Source organism: Carettochelys insculpta, chromosome 6 (genome assembly GCF_033958435.1).
Source record: "Carettochelys insculpta isolate YL-2023 chromosome 6, ASM3395843v1, whole genome shotgun sequence".
In the NCBI taxonomy this organism is placed as follows: Eukaryota; Metazoa; Chordata; order Testudines; family Carettochelyidae; genus Carettochelys; species Carettochelys insculpta.
In genome coordinates, this window is record NC_134142.1 from 41,775,194 (window position 1) to 41,799,664 (window position 24,471).

Consider the following 24,471-nt stretch of genomic DNA (forward strand, 5'->3'; position numbering starts at 1 on the left):
ATTTGCTTCAGCCCTATTCATCTGCAGCTTCTGTTAGGCATGAGTGATGAGTTCCTTTTCCATAAACCAGTCAATGCTTGGTCTTTGCAAAAAAAAAAAAAAAAAATTGCCAGTATGAGGTCAGTCGTTCTGATGATAGTTGCAACGTAAGACCCTTGGAAGTGCAGTTTTTCCATTACCAGCTCACTTAGCTGTAGGTGCCACCATATTCCATTCCACAATGCTGTGAACTATCCAGTGCCTTGCTGTTACACTTTTATTGGTTCCTTTTCATTTGTTAATTACAATGCCTGGGGCACAATGGTTTTCCAAACCCTTCACTCCTATGACTGAACATAGATCTGGAATATGAGAGCAGATATGACAAGAGGCACTGGAAGAGGAAAGGGTTTTTATCTGTCCCAGATCTGTTGGACAAATAAAAAGCACACACATGTTGATTGTAATCTCACTGATGATCAGTCAGAGCAGATAGTACTTGATCATGGGTGGGCAAAATACAGCATGGAGGCTGGATCTGGCCCACCAAACATTTGGATACAGCCCACCACAGTCCACTGGGACCCTGAGGCAGGCTCCCAGGCTGCTGTGGCCCCGCATGCTGCTCAAAGTGACTGGCTCTTGAAATCAGTGTTTATCACTTTAAGTGCTGATCTTAAATGTATACAGCAGTCTTGTGACACCACAAATCCAGGCCAGTTTTTGTTTATACTCTGATAAGGCAAGATTTCTGGGTACACAGAAATGAATCTGTTACACTGAATGCTGCATTGGTGCTAATTGGTAGCTGAACTTGGGGTGAGGGAGAAATGTCAATTTGAATGAAAAATTGAATTGTAAGTAATCGTTCAGGAGGTGAGTGACTGACTATTCTGCTTGTCCTCAGGGGCTGGGAACAGGTGGAAGTTACCTGCAATCCATATGTGAAGGAGACTCCCAATGCCCTTTGGAATGTTGAAGATCACATCAATCCTAAGTGTAAGTGATGTCATCTTGTGTACAATATGCAGGTTGGCTTGTTTGTTTTCAATACACTCTCTGTTTGGGATCCCTGGGTTCTGGTCCCAGCTTTGATACTGACCTGTTGCATGATCTTGAGCCAGTCACTTTGTTTCAATTTCTGTACTGTAAAATGGGGTGGTGGATTGTGACGCACGATGCTTATAAATCACTTTGAGATCTTAAGGAGCTGTAAAAGTATGAAGTATGGTAGAAGAGCTGTCACAACCCAGTATTTAATGCTGCATCCAGTGTTTCAATATGAGGCTTATTGTGAGTCCGCTCCTCTTTAAAAAAAGCTTTTTATTTGATGGAGCTATTCTGTGTGTAAGTGTATAGTGGAAGTTTTGGGATGATTTTTCAGAAGTGTAAGATCTTCAGTGCCCTATTCCACGCTTCCCTCATTCTCTTTTTAGGAGCTTTCCAATAATGATGTTGCTAGTTGCTTGAATTGTGACATGAGTTAAGACTAGAGCTAAAAATGTCCTCCAGCACAACCCAAAAGTTAGGCCTGTGTCACAGCCTTATTCACTGCTCTACTTAGTTTGCATTACTCAGCACTGATTTTTATCACACAACTAGCAGGAGTCTGACCTTATTGAAGTCTGCTGTCATTTTGCAGCCTTTCAAGAGAACTATGTTCAACCTGAGAGAAGTCAGTTCTGAGCTGTTAATGTGTTCCAGCACATTTCTCATTCTCTCACTCATGGCTGATCTATGGATAAAGAACAGTCTGTGAACAGTGAGGCTCTTATTTCCGCCTAAACACAAAGACTGTTTGTTTCAGGGAGTTTCTCATGCGTCAGAAAGTGAAGTGCGAAATCAAGTAGATCAGTTGTGAAATTCACTTGGGGATGCTTTCTTCACTGCAAAAGGTTGTGTTTAGAATATGAATTAAATGGAGAGAGAACCAAGGAGATACCGGAAGACAATTACTCACAGATTTGATACAGGAGCATTGAGTTTATTGTGTGTATATTAAAAGAAGATAGCATGAACCAGCTTTTTATTTACTTTTTTTCTTTTCCATAGTGCCCAATATCAGTCTGGATGTTCTAAAACCATCCTTTCCAGAGATTCTGCTGGAGTCGCACATGGTTATGATCCGGGTAGGATGGCTTTATTTCTAGGTTATCGTGTTTTTGTTTCGTTTTAATTCTGGACCTAAGAAGATGCGTTCTGTACTGTGGTGTCCAGGGAAGTGCAGCATTCAAGATAGTGCAGAATATATATCAGTATAGGTTGCAAGGATGGCTTTATGGTTTAAGTTCTGAAATGGTACTTGGAAAATCTAGGTTCAGTGTTTGGTCATTCCATAGACTTTGTTTGACTTTGATCTAGTTCAGGGGTGTCCAACGCATGGCCTACAGGCCAGAATCCAGCCTGCAGAGCCTTTTTATCTGGCTTGTGAAGCAGGCAGTGGTGCCATGTTAGAAAGGCTGCCGGGTGGTTCTGAGCTGCATGTGGCTCTTTAAGGAGCCATTTGTGGCTCCCACCTCTGCCGCCTGACTCCTCCTCTGGCTCCCATACAGTGCAGCAGGGGCAGAGAGATGCGTCAGAAGGCACGCACGCTGGAGCCACATGCGACTCTTTGAGCAATGAAATGCTCAGAGCTGTGGGAGCACTGTGCGATGCTCTGCACATTCATCCTTCCCCAGTGCTTGGAGGGAGAAGTGCATGGCAGTGGTGATAACAGTGGTGCTTGTGAATCACTGGCTTTGGATTATAGTGCTGAGTGGGAGGGGCTGGCCCTGGAGGAAGGGAGGGGGGATGGGGGTAAAGCAGCGAGGCTCTGGGAGAGGGGGGATTGGATTAAAGTGGGGAGCTGGGGGTGCCTGTCTCTAGAGGAGGGGAGTGGGGATTTAGGTAGAGTGGGGGCCTAGGGGTGCCTGGCTCTTGGGGGGAGGTGAGGCGATTGGGTTAGAACCGGGAGGCTGAGGGTGCTAGGCTTTCGGGGAGGGAAGGGATGATTGGGTTTAAGCAGGGAGCTGGGGGTGCCTTGCTCTGGGGAAGGGGAAGGGGGGATTGGGAATTTTGCGTGTCTAAGGCTACGTCTACACGTGCACGCTACATCAAAATAGCTTATTTCGATGTAGCGACATCAAAATAGTCTATTTCGATGAATAACGTCTACACGTCCTCCAGGGCTGGCAACGTCGACGTTCAACTGCGACGTTGGGCAGCACCACATCGAAATAGGCGCTGCGAGGGAACGTCTACACGCCAAAGTAGCACACATCGAAATAAGGGTGCCAGGAACAGCTGCAGACAGGGTCACAGGGCAGACTCAACAGCAAGCCGCTCCCTTAAAGGGCCCCTCCCAGACACAGTTGCACTAAACAACACAAGATCCACAGAGCCGACAACTGGTTGCAGACCCTGTGCATGCAGCATGGATCCCCAGCTGCGGCAGCAGCAGCCAGAAGCCCTGGGCTAAGGGCTGCTGCACACAATGACCATAGAGCCCCGCAGGGGCTGGAGAGAGAGCGTCTCTCAACCCCTCAGCTGATGGCCGCCATGGCGGACCCCGCTATTTCGATGGTGCAGGACGCAGATCATCTACACGTGCCCTACTTCGACGTTCAACTTTGAAGTAGGGCGCTATTCCCATCCCCTCATGGGGTTAGCGACTTCGACGTCTTGCCACCTAACGTCGATTTCAACTTCGAAATAGCGCCCAACACGTGTAGCCGTGACAGGCGCTATTTCGAAGTTGGTGCTGCTACTTCGAAGTAGCGTACACGTGTAGACACGGCCTAAAAGTTGTGGGTGCCAGAGGTAGAGTAGAGCAGAACTCAATTTAACAGGTTTGACAACTGTCAGGAGGGATCCATCTGTTAAACCAATTAAATTGAGTCCTGTTCTTTCAGCACGGCAGGGCACTGGCATTTGCCCTTGTCATGATGTTCATGGAGGAGAAGGAGGGCTGGGGGGAACCGTGGAGCTGCAATGAAGAGGAGACGGCCTGGCGAAGGAGTAGTGGGGGTGGCAACATGTGGAGCTCCTGGGTATCTTAATCCTGGGTTTGGTGTGTGGTGGTTTGGGGCTGCAAGGGGGGTTAAGCCTGGAGGTAGGCGAGGGGCAGTTTGGGGCCGCGAGAGGTTTAAGCCTGGGGGTGGGGGTTTGGGTTTGTTTTGTGTTTGGCCCCTGGAACATGTAAAAAATTGCTGTGTGACCCCAATGAAGAAAGCTTGGACACCCCTGGTCTAGTCACTTAATCTTGCTGGGCCTTATGTTCCCTCCTGTAAAATCTCCTCGGGAGGCAGATCCCTATCTCATGGGACAGTTGCCAAGAAAAGCTCATTATTGCTCCTGAGGCACTCAGCTAGTGCAGTGATTGAGGCTATACAAGTATGTGGGTAAACAGTTGGGGACACATGATGGAAAGATTCAGAAAGACAGAACCCCATTGTTTCAAAAACTCTTCCATGTTCTGTTTTCTGTTTTCTGCTTCCCTCATTCTTTCACTGAGGATTTGCAAAATCACAGATTTGTTTTTCTTCAGAATTCAGCTACTGTAGTAGTGTTCTTACTTGCCACCGTTTTGTGGGATCTTGTTTCTTCTCCTTTCTAGGCCTTTGTTTCTTCACCTGTGAAATGGAAATGATACTGATTTTATAAAAGACTGAGGCTGTTGTGTTTGTAAAGCTCTTTTGAAATGAAAAGTTATCTAGAATTCCTAGAGCCCATTATTAATGTTAATCATTTCCGTGACAACCAGTTATAATAATGCTTTAGGTAGGGAAATATCAACATAACTGTTTCCATGGAAATAATTTTATTGTCTCAGAATAAGGACTCTTATTTCAGACTAAAGAAAAACCTATAGGAATAGCTGAGCTTTCAAACAGCTAATATTCTGCTTCCTCCACACATTGTTCTTCAGCAATAAAGAATTGGGGAAGAAAAATGTAGAGAGTATTTGGTTTGGGTAATAACCTGGGAAACATTGATACTTGTGTAGTAATTTTAAGCTATAGGCTGCAGCTGCTAGAGGGTGACTCGATCATGGTGTTTGATGAGCACTCTATGTAGCAAAGGCATTGATTACCAACATTGCCTGGGCACGTGTATCTATTGAAAGAGAAGTCTAAGCCCAGAAAGCATTGGGTAGTACAGAGAGTAAAGCCTATAATTAAGCAACACTATTCTAAAATTGTTTCAGTTGACAAACATTTAAGTGTGATGGCTGAAATTTTCCATGCAGCTGTCTGCCTCAGGCTGAATTTTACTGAAGATTTTGCCAAAAGCAATTCAGCCGTTTCTCCGAGGTTTGTTTTTTCCCAGGTTGCAAAATAAAATCAAATCCTTAAAACCTTAAAATAAATAAAACCCTTAAAATCGATTGAGAAGCAATATTGTCTCCATCGTTTGGAGCAGTGACTTGAAATTTAGTAAGAGGTCTGTTGTCTGGGTGTCAGGCATATAACTGTCACTGTCCCTAAGCAAATCCCATCATGGGGAAGGAGGGCTGAGTAGGCCTTTCCCTGCCATTGGTCTTCCTGGTTGCCAGGGTCTACAGCGACATTAGATACCAGTACGGAGAGCAGCCAGACTCCTCCTCCTGTGCACTCAGTGCTGGTATCCCTGCTAGTGCCCAGCTGACCCGGTAGCAAGGAGGAGGAGAGAATAGCTTGGCTTGTCTGCAGATGAGTGGATCCAGGCCAGTGTAGGTTTGTGGGGAGGGAGACTGAGACGTGGTTGTGGTGGGTAGTAGGAAGTCTGGAATGAATAGCATTGGGATGGTGAGAGATTGGAAGGAGGAGCTGTGAGCTATGGGGTGAGGTGAGGAGGCAGAGCAGGGGGAATAGAATGGGACAAAACAGGCAGTGGTGAGACTGGGCTGAGGACAGACTGGAGAGGCTAATGGCAGAAGGAGTTTGACTCGCTAGGAGCGGGTCCAGAATAGGCCTTAACCACTAGATTCCACTCCCCTCATATCCTGCAACGGAACCCAGGATTCCTGAGTATCAGTATTCTCTTGGTGGCAGCAAATAGAAAAAATTGTGTAGGATAGTGTAATTAAAGGCGTTATGGTGAGGCATATGCAGAAGAGAGTTGATTTTAGGTTGCATAGGCAACCCTTAATGCTGGCATTTTCTGACTTCTCAGTGCTTGGCTGTGCACCTTTCTCTTACTGTAGTTTTTATGTGTACTTTTTATAGAAACTATGAAAGGAGAATTGTTTGAAAACTTATTAAATACTTTGGACCAAATTTTCAAAACACAGCCTCTTCTGCTCCACACCCAGGTTTTCATTTCCGAGGTTCTCTATTTGGATGTGTGCATGCAGATTAGGGCATTAGATAAGCAGCTAACCAATTTGCTGGTACAAATCAGGTATGGAAAGTTGCTTGCATACTTTCAGAGGCTGCAGACTCCAACTAGGGTGACCATATCTCCCCCTGCCCAAGTATGGAACAACGGGAATGATGCCGTCCCAGTCAAAATGGGACAGATGTTCACCCTGCCTGGGAGTCAGGAGGTGGCTGCCTTGTTGGGGCTGTCACCCTCCCACTAAAGCTCCAAGCTTCCACCAGCTTGGGGGGGGCGGGGGGCACCATGCTGTAGCTGTTTCCTGGCTCTCCCAGCTGAGGGAAGCCAGCTGGCAGCCACGCTGCTGTGCAGGTCCAGCTCCAGCTCCCGAAGCTGAGGGGCACCCATGCTGCTGCAGGGGTGCCGCAGGAAGCAGGTGGCAGCCACAGGAAAATATGGGGCAATTAGCCCCTTTGGCAAAATAAATTGGGACACCATCCTGGCGTCCCAAATACGGCACTGTCTCACTGAAACAGGGACAGATGGTCACCTTAACTCTAACTGTAATCCTTGGTTGCTCGTCAGCTGCTGGCTGTTTCATAGATCACTGCTTCATGTAAATCTTGGGCCAGGTTTAGTGCTGGCAGTTACTGTGAAGTTTCTTGTCAAGCCCCTTCTCTCTGACCTAATACTTGATTTATATCTAGAGTTTAATGAGAAGGCCTGAGATTCAAACCAGTGTAACTTACCTGTTTTCTGAAAATGGTGGGCTTACTTCCTGTTGTTTAATAGGCTTAGAGCAGAGTTGTAGTCTTCCCAGCAAGTATACAATTGGTGTAATCAGTGGGAGAGGCTCCCAGATAAACAGCAGTATATATGGAATGGGGACCTGAACTTGGTTTCTCATTCTGATTTGCAGATCAGTCTTGCATCTTAGTATGCATGAAGCGGTTCCCAGGAATTTTTTTTTGCCACCACTGCATGTTGGTGTAGTGAGACAACAGTGCAAATCCTTTGTAATTACAAAGGGATGTGACTTGGTATAAAGTGAAATAGTTGAGGAGGGTTTTCAAGGATAGTGGGGTGGCTGGAGCACTGGCAAGGCCTCATATTTAAATGTAGGTGTTCCTGACAGGGCTTCATCTTACTAAGGCATTTGCTTATGCACACAGATCAACATATCAGAAACAAAGTTATCCTTTCTCTGCCCCTGAAGGCTTTCCTTGACAGAGACCAGCCATGCAGGACTTGCAGCACAGCCACCTACTGACTAATTTTCTTCCCAACCTCCAATAGGGAAACAGTGGCCTCAAACCAAAGGAGAATGAAGTCACGTCCAAGCCGTGGCACTGGCCCATTAACTACCAGGTATGCTGACAAGTCCACCATCATGTCTGATTGCAAGTGCTTTTGATAGAGGTATGGCACACAAAACTGTAGAGCCTGTGGGTCTGCATATCTTTATTTAAAATGTGTGGATTGCATTTCAACTGCTGCTGAAATAACCTTTTTGTTGGCACGGGAAGGAACTTATCGCACCTTTCTCACTGCTAATTCTCTGGGCAGGGCTCAATGAAGTTGAAGGTTGATGGGAGCTCACTAGCCACAAGCCCATTTTAATTTCCTCTGATATCCTCCCCCTGTTTCTCCTTAGGGTCTGCGTTTTTCTGGAGTCAATGAAACAGATTATCGAGTTTATTTGCTTGGTAACCCGGTAAGTGGGGGATTTTTACAAAACAAGTGACTTCTGCATTTTGTAAATATTTAGTTTTCTTGTGTCTTTCCTAAAGACAGTCGCTTCCTGACCTTTGTCTTCTCTAGCTGCTTTCTTCCTCTTCTCTTTTGTGCTTTCACTTTGTTTCCATCATGTCTTACGCACCTCTGCCACTTCCATCTCCTCCATTGCTTTTTCCCAACCAGGTGATCTGGTGGCTGAATCTGGTCACTGTTGGATTGTACCTCCTAATGGCAACTTGCACCATTGTGGCCATAAAGAGAGGTATTCAGCTGACAGCTGAGCTCAAAGGTAAGCCCATCTTTCCTACCCTACTGTATTTGAAAGCTTCAGTGTTGTGACACTGTCATCCTGGCTTCCTGCTGCCAGAAAGCTCATCCTCTCTCTGCTGTGGAACATCAGACCACTCAGAAATAAAACCCAGTGTGCTCAAAAGGAACATGACAACGATGAGTACAAGTATTTAAAAGGAATATGATATAGAAACCCGAAATCTTATTACTAAAGGATGTAAATGCCAAGGAAGGGAAGAGGAATTAATAGTGGTTTTCAGACTGTGAAGGACCATTATGATAATCTCTTCGGACCTTTTGCATAACACAGAGCATAGATTTCACTTCACTAGCTCATCTAGCTCAAAAAATTTCAAACGAATCAAGGCGTATCTTTTATAAAGACATCAGCTTGGATTTAAAATCTGCTTCAAAGAATTGTTCGCAATAGTCCAAGGGATTGTAACTAAGAGGACTGGAATGTAATTAAAAACCAGGTAAAGTTAGGCTAAATATCAAGAAACCCATCATGACGCTGACGTATACAAAACTATGGTACAGTCTTCCCAGTTCAAACAGAAGAAGTCCCATTCCTTGAGTTATTTAAAACTGGACTGGACAATGTGCTAGCAAAAATACTGTAGGGAGCAGTCTTACACTGGACCTGAGTGGGATTGATCAGTTGGATCTGTTTCTGGTTCATGACTATGTAATAAGTAGTATTAATATTTCACATCTGTGTTGAAAGGAGAAGTGCTTCCTAGGGCCCATTAGGGAGCTGACAAAGAGAGAGTACTCATAGTGTTTTCCATCCACAAGTTACACACCACTTCACAAACAGGTGGTGGCCAGCCAGTTAGAGGCTAAGAGCCAAAATAGCTCTGGCTAGAGTGCAAAGAGCCACGTATTGTATATTTTTGTCTATCGATCTATCAAGAGCTAATATAGGTCCATATTTTTATAATCTCTTTATATAGATATTTGAAAATAAATATATGTGGCTCAGTGCCCTCCCCCTCCCCCAGAGCCATGCACTCCCAGTGCCCCCGTTCTAACCCAGTCCCCCTCCTCCCCTCCAGAACCAGACAGTCCACTCTAACCCAGTGCCTGAGACTCACTGGCACTATTGACGCTGCTGCAGCCATGTGCTTCACTCTCCAGGCACTGGGGCGCCGTGTGCAGAGCGGTGACGAGCAGTCCACGCGCGTGGCTGTGAACAGGAGCCGCATTTCACTGAGCAAAGAGCCACAGGTTGACCAACCCTGCCCTAAGGAATACAGTCTCACAACATCCCCCTGACATAGAAGGGTAGTTCCTCATTTTACAGATAATAGGGTAGGAAGTGAGGTACAGAAAAATAAAGTGATTTTGGCTGACATCACAGAGGTTACATTCACACTATGATAAGGACACATGACCTGGTTGTGGCTGGCATAGAGCATCTCAGGTTGTGGGGTTATAAATTGCAGTGAAAGCATAGTGGAACCCGGGCTCTGACACCCTATGAGTGGGGAGGGTCTCAGGGCCCGAGGGTTAGTCTCAGCCCAAATGTCTACACTGCAGTTTTTCAGTCCTGCAGCACAAGCCCAAGGCAGCAGGACCAGCCTCTGTGACTCAATACTTTACATTTTTTATCACGGTGTAGACGTACTCACAGTGAGTTGCTGATTGAACTAAAAATATGATTCAGGTCTCCTGCCCCTATTCTCCTGACTCTAGATACTAGACCACATTTCTTTCCAGGGAATGGGCTGACTTTGAGGATCAGGATTGGACATCAAGCTACTCCAGAAAGAATCCCAGAAATCAGAGATGGAAAAAACCTGTTAAGCCTTATAATGTCCATTGTCCCATGCCACTGTAGGATTACTCGTTATAGGGACCATGGTAGCAAGACCAGCCAGGTCTGTGACCTGGTCTTCAAAAGCCCTCTGCAGGTCCATCTTGTATAGCTTTTCAAATAACTGCTAATAGAGGAAGATCTTATTGGTAGGTATTTCAGTGTAATAGGTCTTTTGCATGAATAATATAAGGTAAACCACAATATCCCACCTGTATTATTTGCACAGTTTGGGGCACCCTGCCTGCCTCTTCCCTGCTGAGGGCTTATGATGTAACCTAGTCAGTTTAGGCACCCCCCCCCTCGCATTTTCTCTTACAAGTGTTGTGGGGCACAAGGCACCTGCCCTTATCTGTGGGGCCCAGGGACAAACCTGGTCAATTTAAATCCTGTTTTTACTCATGGGGCCAAGGGTTCTACAGGTCTATGGGATCTTTTTTCTAGTGAAAGAGCCTTATTCATCTGTGCCCTAAACATCTATTTATTAGCAATGCACAGAGAATACATCCACCAATCAGCTATGTTAAGGACACCACTCCCAGTATACAGACAAATATCATCCGATGGCCAGTCAGGGTCCACTTATCTCTGGGGATTGTCAGTGGTGCCTTTACATGTCACAGTCATGCAGAGAGTGTGATACTTTGCTGTACTGCAGTCCAGTGTTGATTCCCAAAGAGTATTGATTTTCATGTATGTAGATAAAACTAGCTATCCTTCCAATTTACAAAACTTATCACATTATTCCACACTCCCAAGTAACAAACATTTTAACCACTTACACACTGGCACCCATGTGTCCCCCTTCCTGCCCACATTTTTTACATTTTATCTTTCATATCCAAATTGTAACTTATTTGTGACTCTGTGCATAAATTTGCTGGTCAGAATTTATCTTATATTGTTTGTCAAGCCTCTGTCTGTATCATCCCTAAAATGCAGCACCTGAGTGTGTCTACTTTACAGCCTTGGTGATTATAACTTTTTTAGGGAGATTCCAGAGAATGGGGTGCTTTATCAGCAGCTGAACATTGTCTTTCTTTCTCTCTCTTTTTTTTTTCCCCCCCTCCCCCAATTTCAGTGGTGTGCTCCTTGAGTTTCACTCAAGGTTGATTTAATATGGGGCCAGAGATTGAGGGGACAGACAGCGCTTAGGTCAATCCCAGGGCCTACACTTACAACTGATACCAGACAAGCAGACCTGCTAAGCCTATTCCTATGAATCTTATTGGTGTTCTGCCCCCTTGGTGTTGAGGTTGGAAAGCGTAGCCATGGTAGGGAAGTTTCATCTACTGATGTGTGTGTTTTGTGTTTCAGAGCTCTCCAGAGTCTTGCTGCAGAGCGGAGGGCAGATCATGCTGGGCTGGCTCCTCCATTACCTCCCTTTCTTCATGATGGGAAGAGTCCTTTACTTTCATCATTACTTTCCTGCCATGCTTTTCTCTAGCATGTTGACAGGTAAATACTGCAAAGACAAGACCCTGGAGCTGGGGGAATAGGAGGAAAGCTGAGTTGGAAGATGTATATGATTAAAGTGTCATCTCAGAAATCAGTTTCTTTTTTCTTTCAGATGTCTGGTTCAGGGCTATCGCTTGGAAATGTGTACTAGTTCAAAAGTGTTTTTAGTCCTAGCAGCTTCAAACTGAATTGTGCATAATTGTGCTATTTGCATTGCCATCTTGATTTGATTTCAGAGAGGCAGTGGTGTCTGGTGGATAGAGCATTGGACCGAGTTAAGAAAACCTCCCTTCTTTTCCCTGCTTTGTCACTTTCTAACTGTGTGACATGAGCGAGTCATTTCATGTCTCCAAGACTCTGTCAGCTCCCTTTTTGTATCTCTCTGTCCCTTACTAGGCTTTGTATAATGCTTTGTAACAGGGGCCCGGATCTCAGCTGGAACCTCTAGACACTACTATAATACAAATGATACATTAAAACTATAGTTCCATTTCAATTCCAGCATGATTTTTAGTAGTCACTGTCTTGAGACTTATTAAGAAATAAAGCTATAAGGCTCTGTAAAATGGAAGTCCCTGTTCTCAAATGACATAAAGCATTAATCTCTGACCCTGGTAGTATATGAGCCTTCAGCAACTAAAATCATGGTGCACTTAAAATGGAGCAGATAGAAGAAGCAAGGTAATAATTGGAATTACGTAATTTTTTGCTCAGATAACTCTAGCTGTCATTACTAATCTGAGTTGTTTTATTAAAACATAGGCCACACTGGGTCACACCAAAGGGACATCTAGTCCAGTATCTTGTCTTCTGACATTGGCCACTGCCAGGTGTCCCAAAGGGAATGAACAGAACAGCTAATCATCAAATTGATCCATTCCCTGTTGCCTGTTTCCAGCTTCTGGCAAACAGAGGCTACAGACACCAACCCTGCCCATCCTGGGGTAGTAACCATTGATGGACCTATGCTCTATGAACTTAACTAGTTTTTTTTTGGAATCCTGTTATGTTCTTGGCTTTCACAATATCTTCTAGCAAGGAGATACACCGATTGACACTGTGTTGCATGATGAAATAGTTTTGCTGTTTGTTTTTAAGCCTTCTGCCTATTAATTTCATTTGGTGTGACCCCCAATTCTTGTGTCATGAGAACTAAATAGCACCTTCTTGTTGACTTTTTCTCTACAAATGGTCATGATTTTATAATCCTCAGTCATATCCCCTCTTAGTTGTTCCAGTGGGAATGCTGTGAAAATCAGATTTCTACTTATAAAAAGGGTCACTTTGGCTGGGTCTGCACTTGCCCCCAACTTTGAAGGGGGCCTGGTAATCAGGGCGATGGGAGATTACTAGTGAAGTGCTGCAGTGAATACACAGCACTTCATTAGGCTAATTCTCCCCCATGGCAACTTTGAAGTGTCAACATAAGAACATAAGAATGGCCATACTGGGTCAGACCAAAGGTCCATCTAGCCTAGTATCCTGTCTGCCGACAGTACCCAGTGTCAGGTGCCCCACAGGAGGTGAACCGAAGACAATGGTCAAGCGATTTGTTTCCTGCCATCCATCTCCCGCCTTCAACAAAAGGCTAGGCACCATACCTTACCCCTTGCTAATAGCCATCTATGGACCTAATCTCCAAATATTTATCGAGCTCTTTTGTAAACTCTGTTAGAGTCCTGGCCATCACAGCATCCTCTGGTAAGGAGTTCCATGGGTTGACTGTGCGCTGTGTGAAGAAAAACTTTCTTTTATTAGTTTTGAACCTGCTACCCATTAATTTCATTTGGTGCCCTCTAGTTCTTATATTATGGGAGCAAGTAAATAACTTTTCTGTATTCACTTTCTCCACACCATTCATGATTTTATATACCTCTATCATATCGCCCCTCAGTCTCCTCTTTTCTAGACTGAAAAGTCCCTGTCTCTCTAGCCTCTCCTCATATGGGACCTGTTCCAAACCCTTAATCATTTTAGTTGCCCTTAAACTGTGCTTCGTGCGTGTAGCTGTGGGCACTTCGAAGTGCTTTTACTCCTCAAAATTTTGAGGAGTTAAGGCACTTTGAAGTAGCGCAGACACTTCGAAGTGCCCACAGCTACACAGCATGCCGGCACTTTGAAGTCTGACACTTCAAAGTTGCCTTGGGGGAGACTTAGTCTAATGAAGTGCTGTGTATTCAGTGCAGCACTTCATTAGTAATCTCCTATTGCCCTGATAGACATGCTCACTTCGAAGTTGGGGGCAAGTGTAGACACAGCCTTTGTGTGTTAAGAGTTGAAAAGAAATCAGACTTTAAAAACAGAAGTGGTCCTTTGTTCATATAGAGCTTTATTAGCACTTGTTTGTGACTGGATGTAGTAAATATAGCTTGTGTCTCTCTTCTGGCATGGCCCCTCTCGCGATGAATTTTGGTTTCTTCTCCTAGCAATTACATGGAATACACTGCTGAAGCTCTGTGGTGGGCGCCTCTCCTGCTCCATGGGGAGGAGGGTGCATAGATATGGGATGCTGGCACTGATGCTACTCATTGTGTACAGGTGAGAGCCAGAAGTTGAACAGCTCCTGCATGTAAAACTGTATGAGTTGTCTTAATGGAAGCATTGGCTCCTTGACACACACTGTTTTTAATTTTTCATTCTTCTAACTCCTTTCCCTTTTTTTGTTCTCTGCTAAACGTCTCGGATAGCAACAGACTTAGCTCTGAACTGTTTGCATGAACCAGATTCAACTCTAACAACTTTTGTCTGTCTCCAGGGAATGAGTCTGCAGAAACCTTTTCCTTTCAGGGAGTTTCTTCATTTAACCCCAGAGTCTGGTTAAATTAAGAGACTCCCTGTAATGAGTTCATTAGGTATAAATGCTGTCAGCTGGACTGGCTCCCCTTTTCCCCACAGTTAGCTGATACAGACTTTGATTCTCACCCTGCATGGTGCCAGACCACACGTCTATGCTATTCTTCAAAAATGTATTGCTTGAATGTTTTTGTCAGCTTCCCAGTCCCATCCCACATATAGTAAGGCCACACATCTGGCTGTATTGATGTTTTTGAGCAGTAGGAAGAGGGCCTCAAATGGACTCTAGAGCAGCACAAGTGGAAAGCTCTTGAGCTTGTTAATTAGACCTTTACAGGCATTTTTATCTTCTCCACAGCTTCTACCTCTTCCATCCTTTGTCCTATGGGATGGTGGGACCCATGGCTTCAGATCCCAACAGCCCAATGGCGGGGCTCAGGTGGCTGGAGTCCTGGGAGTTCTAGAGCCAGCAGGAAGCAGCCTGGAACAACGAAATAAGAAACACAAGGACTTACAAGTGTGAAGTTGATTCTTGGGCCCTTAGAGGCAAGTGGCTGTGAAGCACCATTCTGAAGAACTTTGGGGAATCTGATCCCTTTAGCAGCCCATTGTCTTATCACTGGTTTGCAGTCTGAGTCTTGGCAGAGGGTCACTGCAAGAAAGACCCTCTGCGTAGGACTCCAGTCGTACTTATGGTAGATTCTATTTCTGAGGCTGGCTACTGCATTAAGACCTGGGTCTCTGAGCAGTGTGTTGGACTTCTTTATGGTCCTGCTTTGGCCTGTGCAGCAGCCATGTTGGACGTGATTTGAAAGATATATGTGTTGGAGGATGAGGTTACACACATCTGTTTATCTCTGCTCCTGTGAAATCATTTGAGTGTAGAAAAAACTAACTGTAGAAAGCACAATGTCCTGAGATATTAAGGATCTTTTCATATTTAATCATTTTTATTTGTGCTGTTATTTATATTGTGGAGAATGTCTGGAAACTGTCCTGTCCTGGTCAATTGCATTTCACTGGCTTGATGCTGTGTTTCTAGTACCTGGTCAAACTGAAAATTTCTCGGTGGCTTGAAACCGCCATGAGCTATTGTGCCTTGCCTGTCTCACAGGCCCTTTGCAAACAGAAGAAATGAACATTGTTTATCCTTGCATAACCCCTTGCTTTCAGGCCACCTGAAACACTTATAATAATCACTGTGTAGCTACTTGGAAAACCGCGTCAGAGCTAGACATTTCCATCTCATCAGTCTTGTAGTTCTGCCAGAAGATGCTAAGAAGCTCCAAAAATAGAGAGGGAGCAAAATGTTTCTGTTATTATTTGTCCTGCGTTGTTTGATGTAAGGACTAGCCTCTTTGAGGGAGCACAGATAGGAAATTCTTGCTTTATAGCTGTCATCCTCTGATACCAGTAGTTCCATAGCCAATAACTCTACTTTGTGTGAGGAAGTGAAAGCATGATCTTAGTGTGGAATCTGCAAAGGCTGCTGCTAGTTCTGGGGTATTTAACCACTAATATTCCTTCACTGAAGGCAAGTATCTTCTAACAGGAAATTGCGCTTTTTGTTTCCATGATAAACTGTCAGGCAATTGAAAAGGGGGGACAGGATGGGGAGAGAGAACCCTGAACAAAATCTCTTTGCTTGACTGGTGAAGAGGCCTCTCCTTCTGAGTCCATCCCAGGCAGTGGGGAAGGTGGTCTTTGAGCAGGTGTGGGGAAGCTTTTAAATTCGGTATCTCTCCCTTTCTTTCATCCCCCAAATGTTCCCTTTCTCTCCCTCAAGGCCCTTTTTTTACTCTTGGTTCATTACTGCTTTGTAGCATCCAAAACAAACTGCCTTGAATCCCAACCTTGTGTGTCCTTTGAGGGAGCAAGGTTTGCAAGGCAATTTTGCATATGTATCAAGGTGATTAAGCCCATCATTTCAGATTCCCTGCTCTGCCTTTCAATCCTGCTCCTGTATATGCATTGGTGAGTATCAGTAAGAGGTGAGCCTGTCTGTGTTTTAAAGATGAGTTCTGCTATACTTCCTCTTTCCCCTCCAAGGATTCGAATGGCTTATCTGTAACGTGAAAGGCTGTTGGCATGGAGAATGTGCTAATATCCCCAGACCAAGCTGGGTGGCTGGGCTGAGAGTCAGTTACGGCTTGATGTCACTTTAATAGAGGAAATGCAGGCATGTTCAGTTAGGCAGCTGGTTGTTGTTGTAACATGCTGGCTCAGTATGTCATATCTGCCTCTAGAGGCTGGTCCATATAGAAGATAGGAGCCTACTAGCGTAAGTGGTAGGCCTTTGCTTTTGATATTAAAGGTTTTGAGTTAATCCCCTGCTGACAGTACTGCTGGAGGGGGTCAGTACTGTAATGAACTGCTGGGTTTGTCGCTCTCTTTCTATTTACTGTGGTAGGACGTTCTCCCCTCTGGCTGAGCCAGGGCTGCTTAAAGACGATATGTAGGAAAGAAGGATGAGGGAGAGAGTTGAAAACATGCCCAAATCCTGCTTAGCATGACATCTGAAAAACAGCAGTGGATTATAAACATGTGGCAATATGAAAGGCAGACATTCCACTGCTTTGTTTTTAATAATGTTGCTGGGCATTTTATACTGTCAGTAAGAACATCAACTTAATGCTGTCACGTCATGAGATTTTTCCTGCAGAGGTCCCAGTGTCAATAGGAGGAAGTGCTGGGAGCTCATGTAAGGGGTGGATTAAGACCCAGCTGTAGTAAAGACATGAATAGCAGAAAACCCATCCCTGGCTATTGAGAAGTAAGAAACCAATAGGTACCCTATGTAGGATGATTACAAAGGCAGTTCACACATCTTTGCCCTCACAGAACCATTCAGATAAATGAAAATGTTGTGGTTTTACCAACCTCAGTTGCTGAGAAGTCAGAGGGTAAGAACTTCAGGAGCATTGTGAGAAAGCTGGTCCTCTCTGGTCATTGGTGCTGTCTCCTCTGCTGTGCTAATTGGCCTGCTTCAGACTGTAGAGGAGATTGAGTTGGCTAGCTGAAAACTCCACCTAACTCAGTCTTCCTTCCAGCTTTTTGTGCTCAGGGCAACTTCAGTACAAACAAGGGGCTGTTTTCTTTGTTGCCAGGAGTCTGGATGCCTCATACTGGACTTTCTGACTGGCACAAGAGCTAACCTACTTCTTGGCCCCTGTGCATCCAGTTGCCCACATGTGGGAGGGACACCAAAATATCTGTATGCCCTACAATAGGGAAAAGCCTATGGCTAAGTCTTTGACCTACAGTGTTAAAGGGGCACGGACATTCATAATCAGACTTTTAAAATGGACATGCTTTGCAGAGCTGTGCGGATGTGAAACAGTGCGTGCAGTGAAAATGACCCACGCCTTCTGGAGGAGGGAACTGTCACTCTGCAGTACGTCTGCTTGGTCACAAGGCTGCACAAAATCATCTGTAGACTTTCTGCTTTTGTTCTAGGTCTTGATGAACACTACTACAATTTAATCTGGCATTCCTGACCGGAGTGAGTGCTGGTTCAATTCATTTGTCCCCTTCCTCAGTCGTGTGGAAACAGCTAGTGGTGCTTTCAGAGGCAGATGCTGCTGCTGTCTGGAGCAGCTGCTCTCTTTGAGGATTCCCAGGCAGTCAACAATTATTGCTGGGGAAGGGTGTCATTCAACTCAGTCTGTGGAGCCAAAATGTAAACATCCGCAGGCTTCAAATTTTCCATTCCTCCTCTTTGCTCAGCTTTATGCTGCAAAACTGTTTTCATTTCTCCAGTCTTTGGAGGGTACAAGGAAGGTCTTGAGTTCAGAATATCCCGTTTATTTTAGGCATTTCATTCACCTGCACAGAGGTTCTACTAGCAATCAGTGCAGAGGTACACACGCTCTTTGCAGCTGCAGTGACTGAATTAGTTCCACAAAACTAGGAGCTTATGTCTGTGGTATCGCTCCATGGTCCTGAAAGTGCCGATGATGGGGCAGCTGTGGAAGAGCCACAGATAACATATTTGTAGTTCCTTATCACTGTGTGATGCACCTATCATAGCTTAATCCACAGATCTGCTGGCAGGAAGGCCAGCATCTGTCTGGTCTTCAGAGAATTCTTTTTGAAGTCATAACTGAATGAATTAGTTATACTGACACAGAACAAATTAATATGATCCAACTTTTTATATCCTCTCCTGCCCTTTCCCTGACCAAAATCCTGTACTCCATTTGAGGCTGCTCCGCTAATCACTAAGCCCTTTCTTTGTATGTGCATCCTAATTCCAAAAGAGCCTGGACCAGAGCTAGACTGGGCTTCCATGTCCTAAAGGAACAGAATATTTGTCATATGCACTCATAGCAAAAGCCTTGTAATGGAAAGCAATAATAACCAACTTCTTTAACTGCATCAGCAGAGAGAATCCAAAGGGAGGGATTCCTGCCAGTTGTCCCCATTTAGGATTGACTGTCCCTCTTCTTCATGCCTTTGAGTGTCTCATCCAGTGTGTTTCAGTGGACATGAAAGTTGTGCCTATTTTTTCATCCAAAATGTTCCTATTCATAGCTCTCAAATATTGACAGACCTGGTAGCTTCCCTCTCAAGGGTTGTGCCCATGTGACTTGGTCTCTGGATTCAGTAACCAGAAATATGTACGAGCTATGTGCTATGCACCACTCAAATGACCCTCCTTTTCTCTTCTTATGTCCCTGCTGGACCCTGAGCATCCCTCCACGGTGGCCCTGAATCATCATTAGCTGGGGTACCTGGATGGGACTTCCCTCTTCAGAGCAAATGATCCCTCCTAAGTAACTGACCAGGGATACAGTAAGCCCTCGAGTTACACAGGAGTTGCATTCCTGCAACCCCTGTGTAACTCAACTTTTCGCACAAGTCAGAGGGAAGACAGGAACAAGGCTGCAACCATGGCTGGTCAGTTTCCTGGGTCCCGCAAGTGGTGGGGAGCTGGGAACAGACAACAGTCCCGCTTTTTTCTCCCCTCCCCTTGCAGAGCCGGGAAACTGATGAGGGTAGCAGCGTTGATCAGTTTCCTGGCTGCAGCCAGTGGAGGGGAGCCTGGAACAAGGGGCAGCCTGGCTCCCCACTCTTCTCCACCCCTGCTCAGTTTCCTGGCTGCTTCTCCCTGCCTTCCCCAGCTGTGTGGGTGGGGGAAGGAAGGGAGAACAGGCTCTTAGCTTGCCTAACTGCCCACAGACTTGCCTAACTGCCCACAGCTGTGGGCAGCTAGGCAGACTAAAAGCCTTCTCCCAGCCTTCCCCCAGTGGCACTGCTGTCAGGGTGACAGCCATGTGGCTGGGGGAAGGCAGGGAGGAGGGGCGCTTAGCTTGCCTAGCTTTCTGCAGCTGCGGGCAGTTAGGCAGGCTGACAGCTGCAGAGCAGCTTCAAGTTGTGCTTAACTTACATTAAAGCAAGTTACACACAACTTGAAACTGCGCATTTTGAGTGTTTACTGTATATCCTGGCAGAATGGAGCTGAGGTATATTAGATCATCATAAGGTCCTTTTTCCCTGAACGGGACAGTTAGGAGATGATAATGCTATCTCCACAACATGCCTGGCCCCTAAACGACTTGCAGAGCAAGACACCAGGACTGACCTGGATCTGTCTCCATGATACTAAACCGGGCTGAAAGGCTGTCCCTGTGCTACTTTATTTCTGACATACGCTCCATACTCCGTGTATGGGGGTCAAGGGCTACTATTATACATACTATTTGGGAGGAAACTAGAAGGGGTGATTGGTGCTGAAGCCGCTATTGCTATTTTATTTATGTAGACTCCTAAAAGTTAGGCTGACTTACCGGCCTGCCAACAAGTTAGGATTAACCTGTCATATTAAGGAGTAGTCTAGGCTCTGTCCTGGAAACCTTATCCAGAAATGAACAGATGCTTGGAGGTAATGCAGTGATGGGGCTTCTTTTGTGACCCTTCTCCGTTATGAACCTTACTAATGCTGCTAATATTAAGTAGTTGGTTGTTTTTGGATGCGTCTCCATATGTGCATTATTTGACTGCTGTCTTCTACTTCTCTTTGATTCCAGAGCAGTGTGGTACACTAAATGCACCATGTATTAAATGGATGAAGAGAGGTCTCTTGAACTAAAAATGCATTTTGTAAAGGAATTTACTGAAAATCAGAGGTAGAATTTGGAGTTTAGTTTTGTAATAAATAACTTTTTTTTCAAATGTCTTGTTCTTTTCACTTCTGTGTTTTGCTCCGCACCCCCTTACATAGATGTACAGGTGTGGCATAAAATTTAAATGAATCTGTTACAAAATAGGGGCTAGAACAGTGTTGGGGGTGCTCAATTTTAATATGGAACGCTACAAGTCCCAGGAGGCAGTTTCCTCAGTCTGGTGCCCAGGGAAGTGAAATTGAGCCTTTTGGATGAAGCTGAAGCATTGCTTGCTAACACTCGTAATTTTCACAGATCTTTCTGTCATATAAAAAAAGAGATCAGGAGTGATACGTGTGATATATTCTGTTATGCCACGTAGCTGTAGCCATCAGACTCCTATGTGTTCCTCAGCTGGGCAATAAGGGAGTCAGGTATGCCAAATGACTGAACTTTGTTCCTAGTGGGTATTTTCCACATCACAAAAACCAATACAAAATTCATTAGAAGGCCTATCCTGTAGCAAGGGCTTACCCTATCTCGGGATCCTGACAAGGGCAATCAGGGGCAAGGGTCAGAACGGGTCAGACCTGAGGCAAAGTGTAGCAGACAAGCTGGTAGTCAAATTCCAGGTCAAGGGTTGATACCAATGATTGGCGTCCAAGACGGTTTTGATCTTGTTTGCTGAGGAGGCTTTGCAATAAAAAAGAAAAGAAACCCCAACAGCTGATGCCAATGGAAATTACTTTCCCTGGACTCTGTGAGAAGGTCCCAGGCACAATTTTCCCTAGGGAGAGAGCTGGGTCAACAAGAGCAAACCAGGATCTCTTACAGACATAAAACCACTTCCATGCCTCACGCTACTCTCATTTTATGGGAAAACAAGCATTCTTGAGCTCTGAGTGGTCACTGTCAGCTTCCTTGTTTATAGACCAAAGGATCATATTGTCCTATTTGTCACATCAGTGACAATAATTGTGTTTTCTAGCTGGCTCCTCTAAGTCCTTTTCTGAGTTACTGCTTTCCAGGCTACATACCCCTATTCTGTATGCACAGCAACCTGCATTCTTAATTCCTAGGTGTATGGCTTCATATTTGGCAGTATTTAAATGTATTCTGTTTCAGTGAGTCAAATCTATTAAGAGATCCAGATCTCTCTGTTTGACTGCCCAGTCCTCTTTTTTTACCACTCCATCAGTTTTGATGTCATCCATAGTTTATCTTCACTGATTTTATATTTCATTATGGATCATTGCTAAAAATATTGAATTACCTCAGGCCTAGAACCCCACCCCGCAACAATTACTTACCAAGATTTGGCGGTTCTTAATTCCTTCAACTTTATTTATTTTGTGTAGTAATAATTTTTTCATCAGATGATAGCCTGGTACTAAGTCAAAAGCCTTTCAAAAGTCTGTTCCATCTGTGTAGTTGTTGTCAACCAAATTTGTGATCACATAAAAATGAATTCAGATTTGTTTGATAGGATTTATCTATCACAGTTCAGGACAACTGAACTTGTATTTCCCCCTTTTGGGCCACCAAGGGCATCCACTATTAGGCTTCTGGCTCCCAAATAGTCACCTCTCTTGGGCAGAGACATAGACTTTAAGATCACCAACTAGTCTGAGCTGCATGTTATGTTGCAGGACAACGATCCTCATCCATCCACTCCTGTAATAGATCTTTAACCTCTGGCTGAGGTTAGTGAAGTCCTTAAATGATGGTTTAAAAACATCGTTACAAAGAAACTACCATTTATATTAGTTTAAATCTGCATATTCCATGCTACAGAGGAAAGCAACCGTCTCCCTCCACCCACAACCCCACCGACCTGGGTCTATGCCAAAGTGACTCAGGGGAAAATTCCTTTCTGACTCCAAGTATGGCAGTCAGTTATACCCTAAGCATGTGGACAAGACCGACTAGCCAGATACCTGGGAAAGAATTCTCTGCAGTAGTCCAGAGCCTTTCCCATCTAGTGTCCCATCACCAACAGTTGGAGATATATGCTGCTAGTAGGCACAGATGGCTGTCAGCCGTCTTATTGTGCCATCCCTTCCGTAAATGTATCAAGCTCTGTCTCGAATCTAGAAAGGATTTTTGCTCTACTGCTGCCTTCGGAAGATTATTCCAAAGCTTCTCCCTTCTGACAATTAGCAGCCCACTAATTTCAAAGCTAAACACGTTGAAGAGCAGTTTATAGCTGTTTGTTTTTATGTGCACATTAAAACTTAGGCAGATCCTTTCCCTCCCTGGTATTTATCCCTCTGATGCAGGGGTGGCCAACCAGGTAGAGACTAAGAGACATGGACAGAGCTCAAAGTGCCACATGGATAGAGTGCAAAGAGCCATGTTATCAAGTATTTATTTTTATCTATCTATAGATATACAGATAGATAAATATATAATACCTGGTTCAGTGTCCTCCCCTCCCCCAGATCCAGGCATCCCCAGCTCCCCACTATAGCCCAATCCCCCAGACTTCCCCCTCCTGCTCTAACTCAATGCCTTCTCCCTCCCACAGAGCCGGGCACCCTCAGTCTCCCACTCATCCTCAATGCTGGCAACTCACCAGAGCCACTGCCGCCATGCACTTCTCCCGCCGAGCTCTGGGCTGCATGCGCAGAGCAGCGGACGACACTCCAGGTGTGTGGCTCCAAGCAGATGCTGCAGTTAATTGCCCAAAGAGCTGCATGTGGCTCAAGAGCCAGGGGTTGGCCACCTCTGCTCTGATGTAGTTATAGAGCACAAACTTATCTCCCTTCAGTCTTCTTTTGGTTAGCTAAACAAGTCAACCCCTTTGGCTGCATCTACGCTAGCAAGTGTTTTTGGAAAAAATGGGCTTTTTCTGAAAGAACCCGTGGCACGTCGGCACACAGAGTGCGTTCTTTTGATCTGACATTGAAAGAACACAGCACTTTTTCCAGAGGCTCTCCCAGATGAGAGAGAGCACCTTTTTCTGCAAGATGCTTTTGGAAAAAAAATGCTTAGATGCTGTGCGGGCCCTTTCTTCAAAAAAGCTGTCCTTTTGGCACCAGACTTTTCAATCCCTGGCCCGTTCTTCTGAAAGAGCGGGGGCTGTGTGGATGCTCTCTATCAAAATAGTGGATCGATATTTTGATCTGCTGTTTTGTGTGCAGATGTGGTCTTTCGAATAGTTTTTTCAGAAGAGATCTTCCAGAGAACTTCTTTTGAAAGATCTCTGTAACGTAGATGGAGCCTTTGAATCTCCTCCCATGAGACTTTCATGCATCCCTCTTCTGACCAGACTATATAGTTCCCTGCTTGAGCTATAAAATCCTCAGCAGCTGTTTTGCTTTTCTCTTTGGACTATAAACTGTATAAATGCCACAATTCAGTTTCCAAACAGCTCTTTCTAAGCAAGTACATTTTGTTCTTAAGATGAAAGCACTACAGGGAAAATATTCAAAACAATAAAAGAACCTACACACATGCTAAAAAGCTTATCAGAACTCATCCAAACATCAACAAGGGCTCCGGCAAGTGAAAATACCTTCAAATTGCTCAAAGAGTTTTTTTTCTCTGTAGCTATAAGTTCATAGTTACCATGGCTCAGAACAAGCATACCCATGATTGAGTTCCCTTTTTATTCAGTTTTGCTGTTTGATCTCTTCAAGGCATAACTTCAAAAGGATGTGTTTTGGAAGTGGATAATTGCATTCCTTTCCTTCCCAGTGTTTCTTAGAAAATCCACTCAACTAAAAGTTCAGTCTTATCTGGCCCTTTGTATTAAAAGAGTATGTTGAAATTTGTTATGCTGCCGAGGATTTATATTAGTCCTGACTCTCCCTTAAAGATGGTATTTACAATGCTACAATTATACATCAATATTTTACATTTTGAAGCAATAAAGTCCTAAGATACTTAAAGTAATCCATTATGATTTGTTCAGTAAATTGTGATGTCTGTTGTACTATGTTCTATAAACCACGTTGGCTGGCATTAATTATATTCTCATTCTTTTAATGTGTTACTTAATTAAATCTCATA

General features: G+C 44.6%; 1 protein-coding gene across 1 annotated transcript in view; it reads left to right on the forward strand.

Annotated features, from left to right (window-relative positions):
* The window catches only part of POMT2 (protein O-mannosyltransferase 2), a 46,173-nt gene extending 25,463 nt beyond the window's left edge, over positions 1–20,710 (forward strand). Inside the window, exons 14-21 of the mRNA XM_074996721.1 lie at positions 887–978; positions 2,032–2,108; positions 7,552–7,623; positions 7,910–7,969; positions 8,176–8,281; positions 11,420–11,560; positions 13,987–14,098; positions 14,712–20,710. Of these exons, the coding sequence (XP_074852822.1) occupies positions 887–978; positions 2,032–2,108; positions 7,552–7,623; positions 7,910–7,969; positions 8,176–8,281; positions 11,420–11,560; positions 13,987–14,098; positions 14,712–14,817 (766 nt within the window). The 3' untranslated portion in view covers positions 14,818–20,710. The remainder of the gene's footprint in view (positions 1–886; positions 979–2,031; positions 2,109–7,551; positions 7,624–7,909; positions 7,970–8,175; positions 8,282–11,419; positions 11,561–13,986; positions 14,099–14,711) is intronic.
* Positions 20,711–24,471: the final 3,761 nt, after the last annotated feature.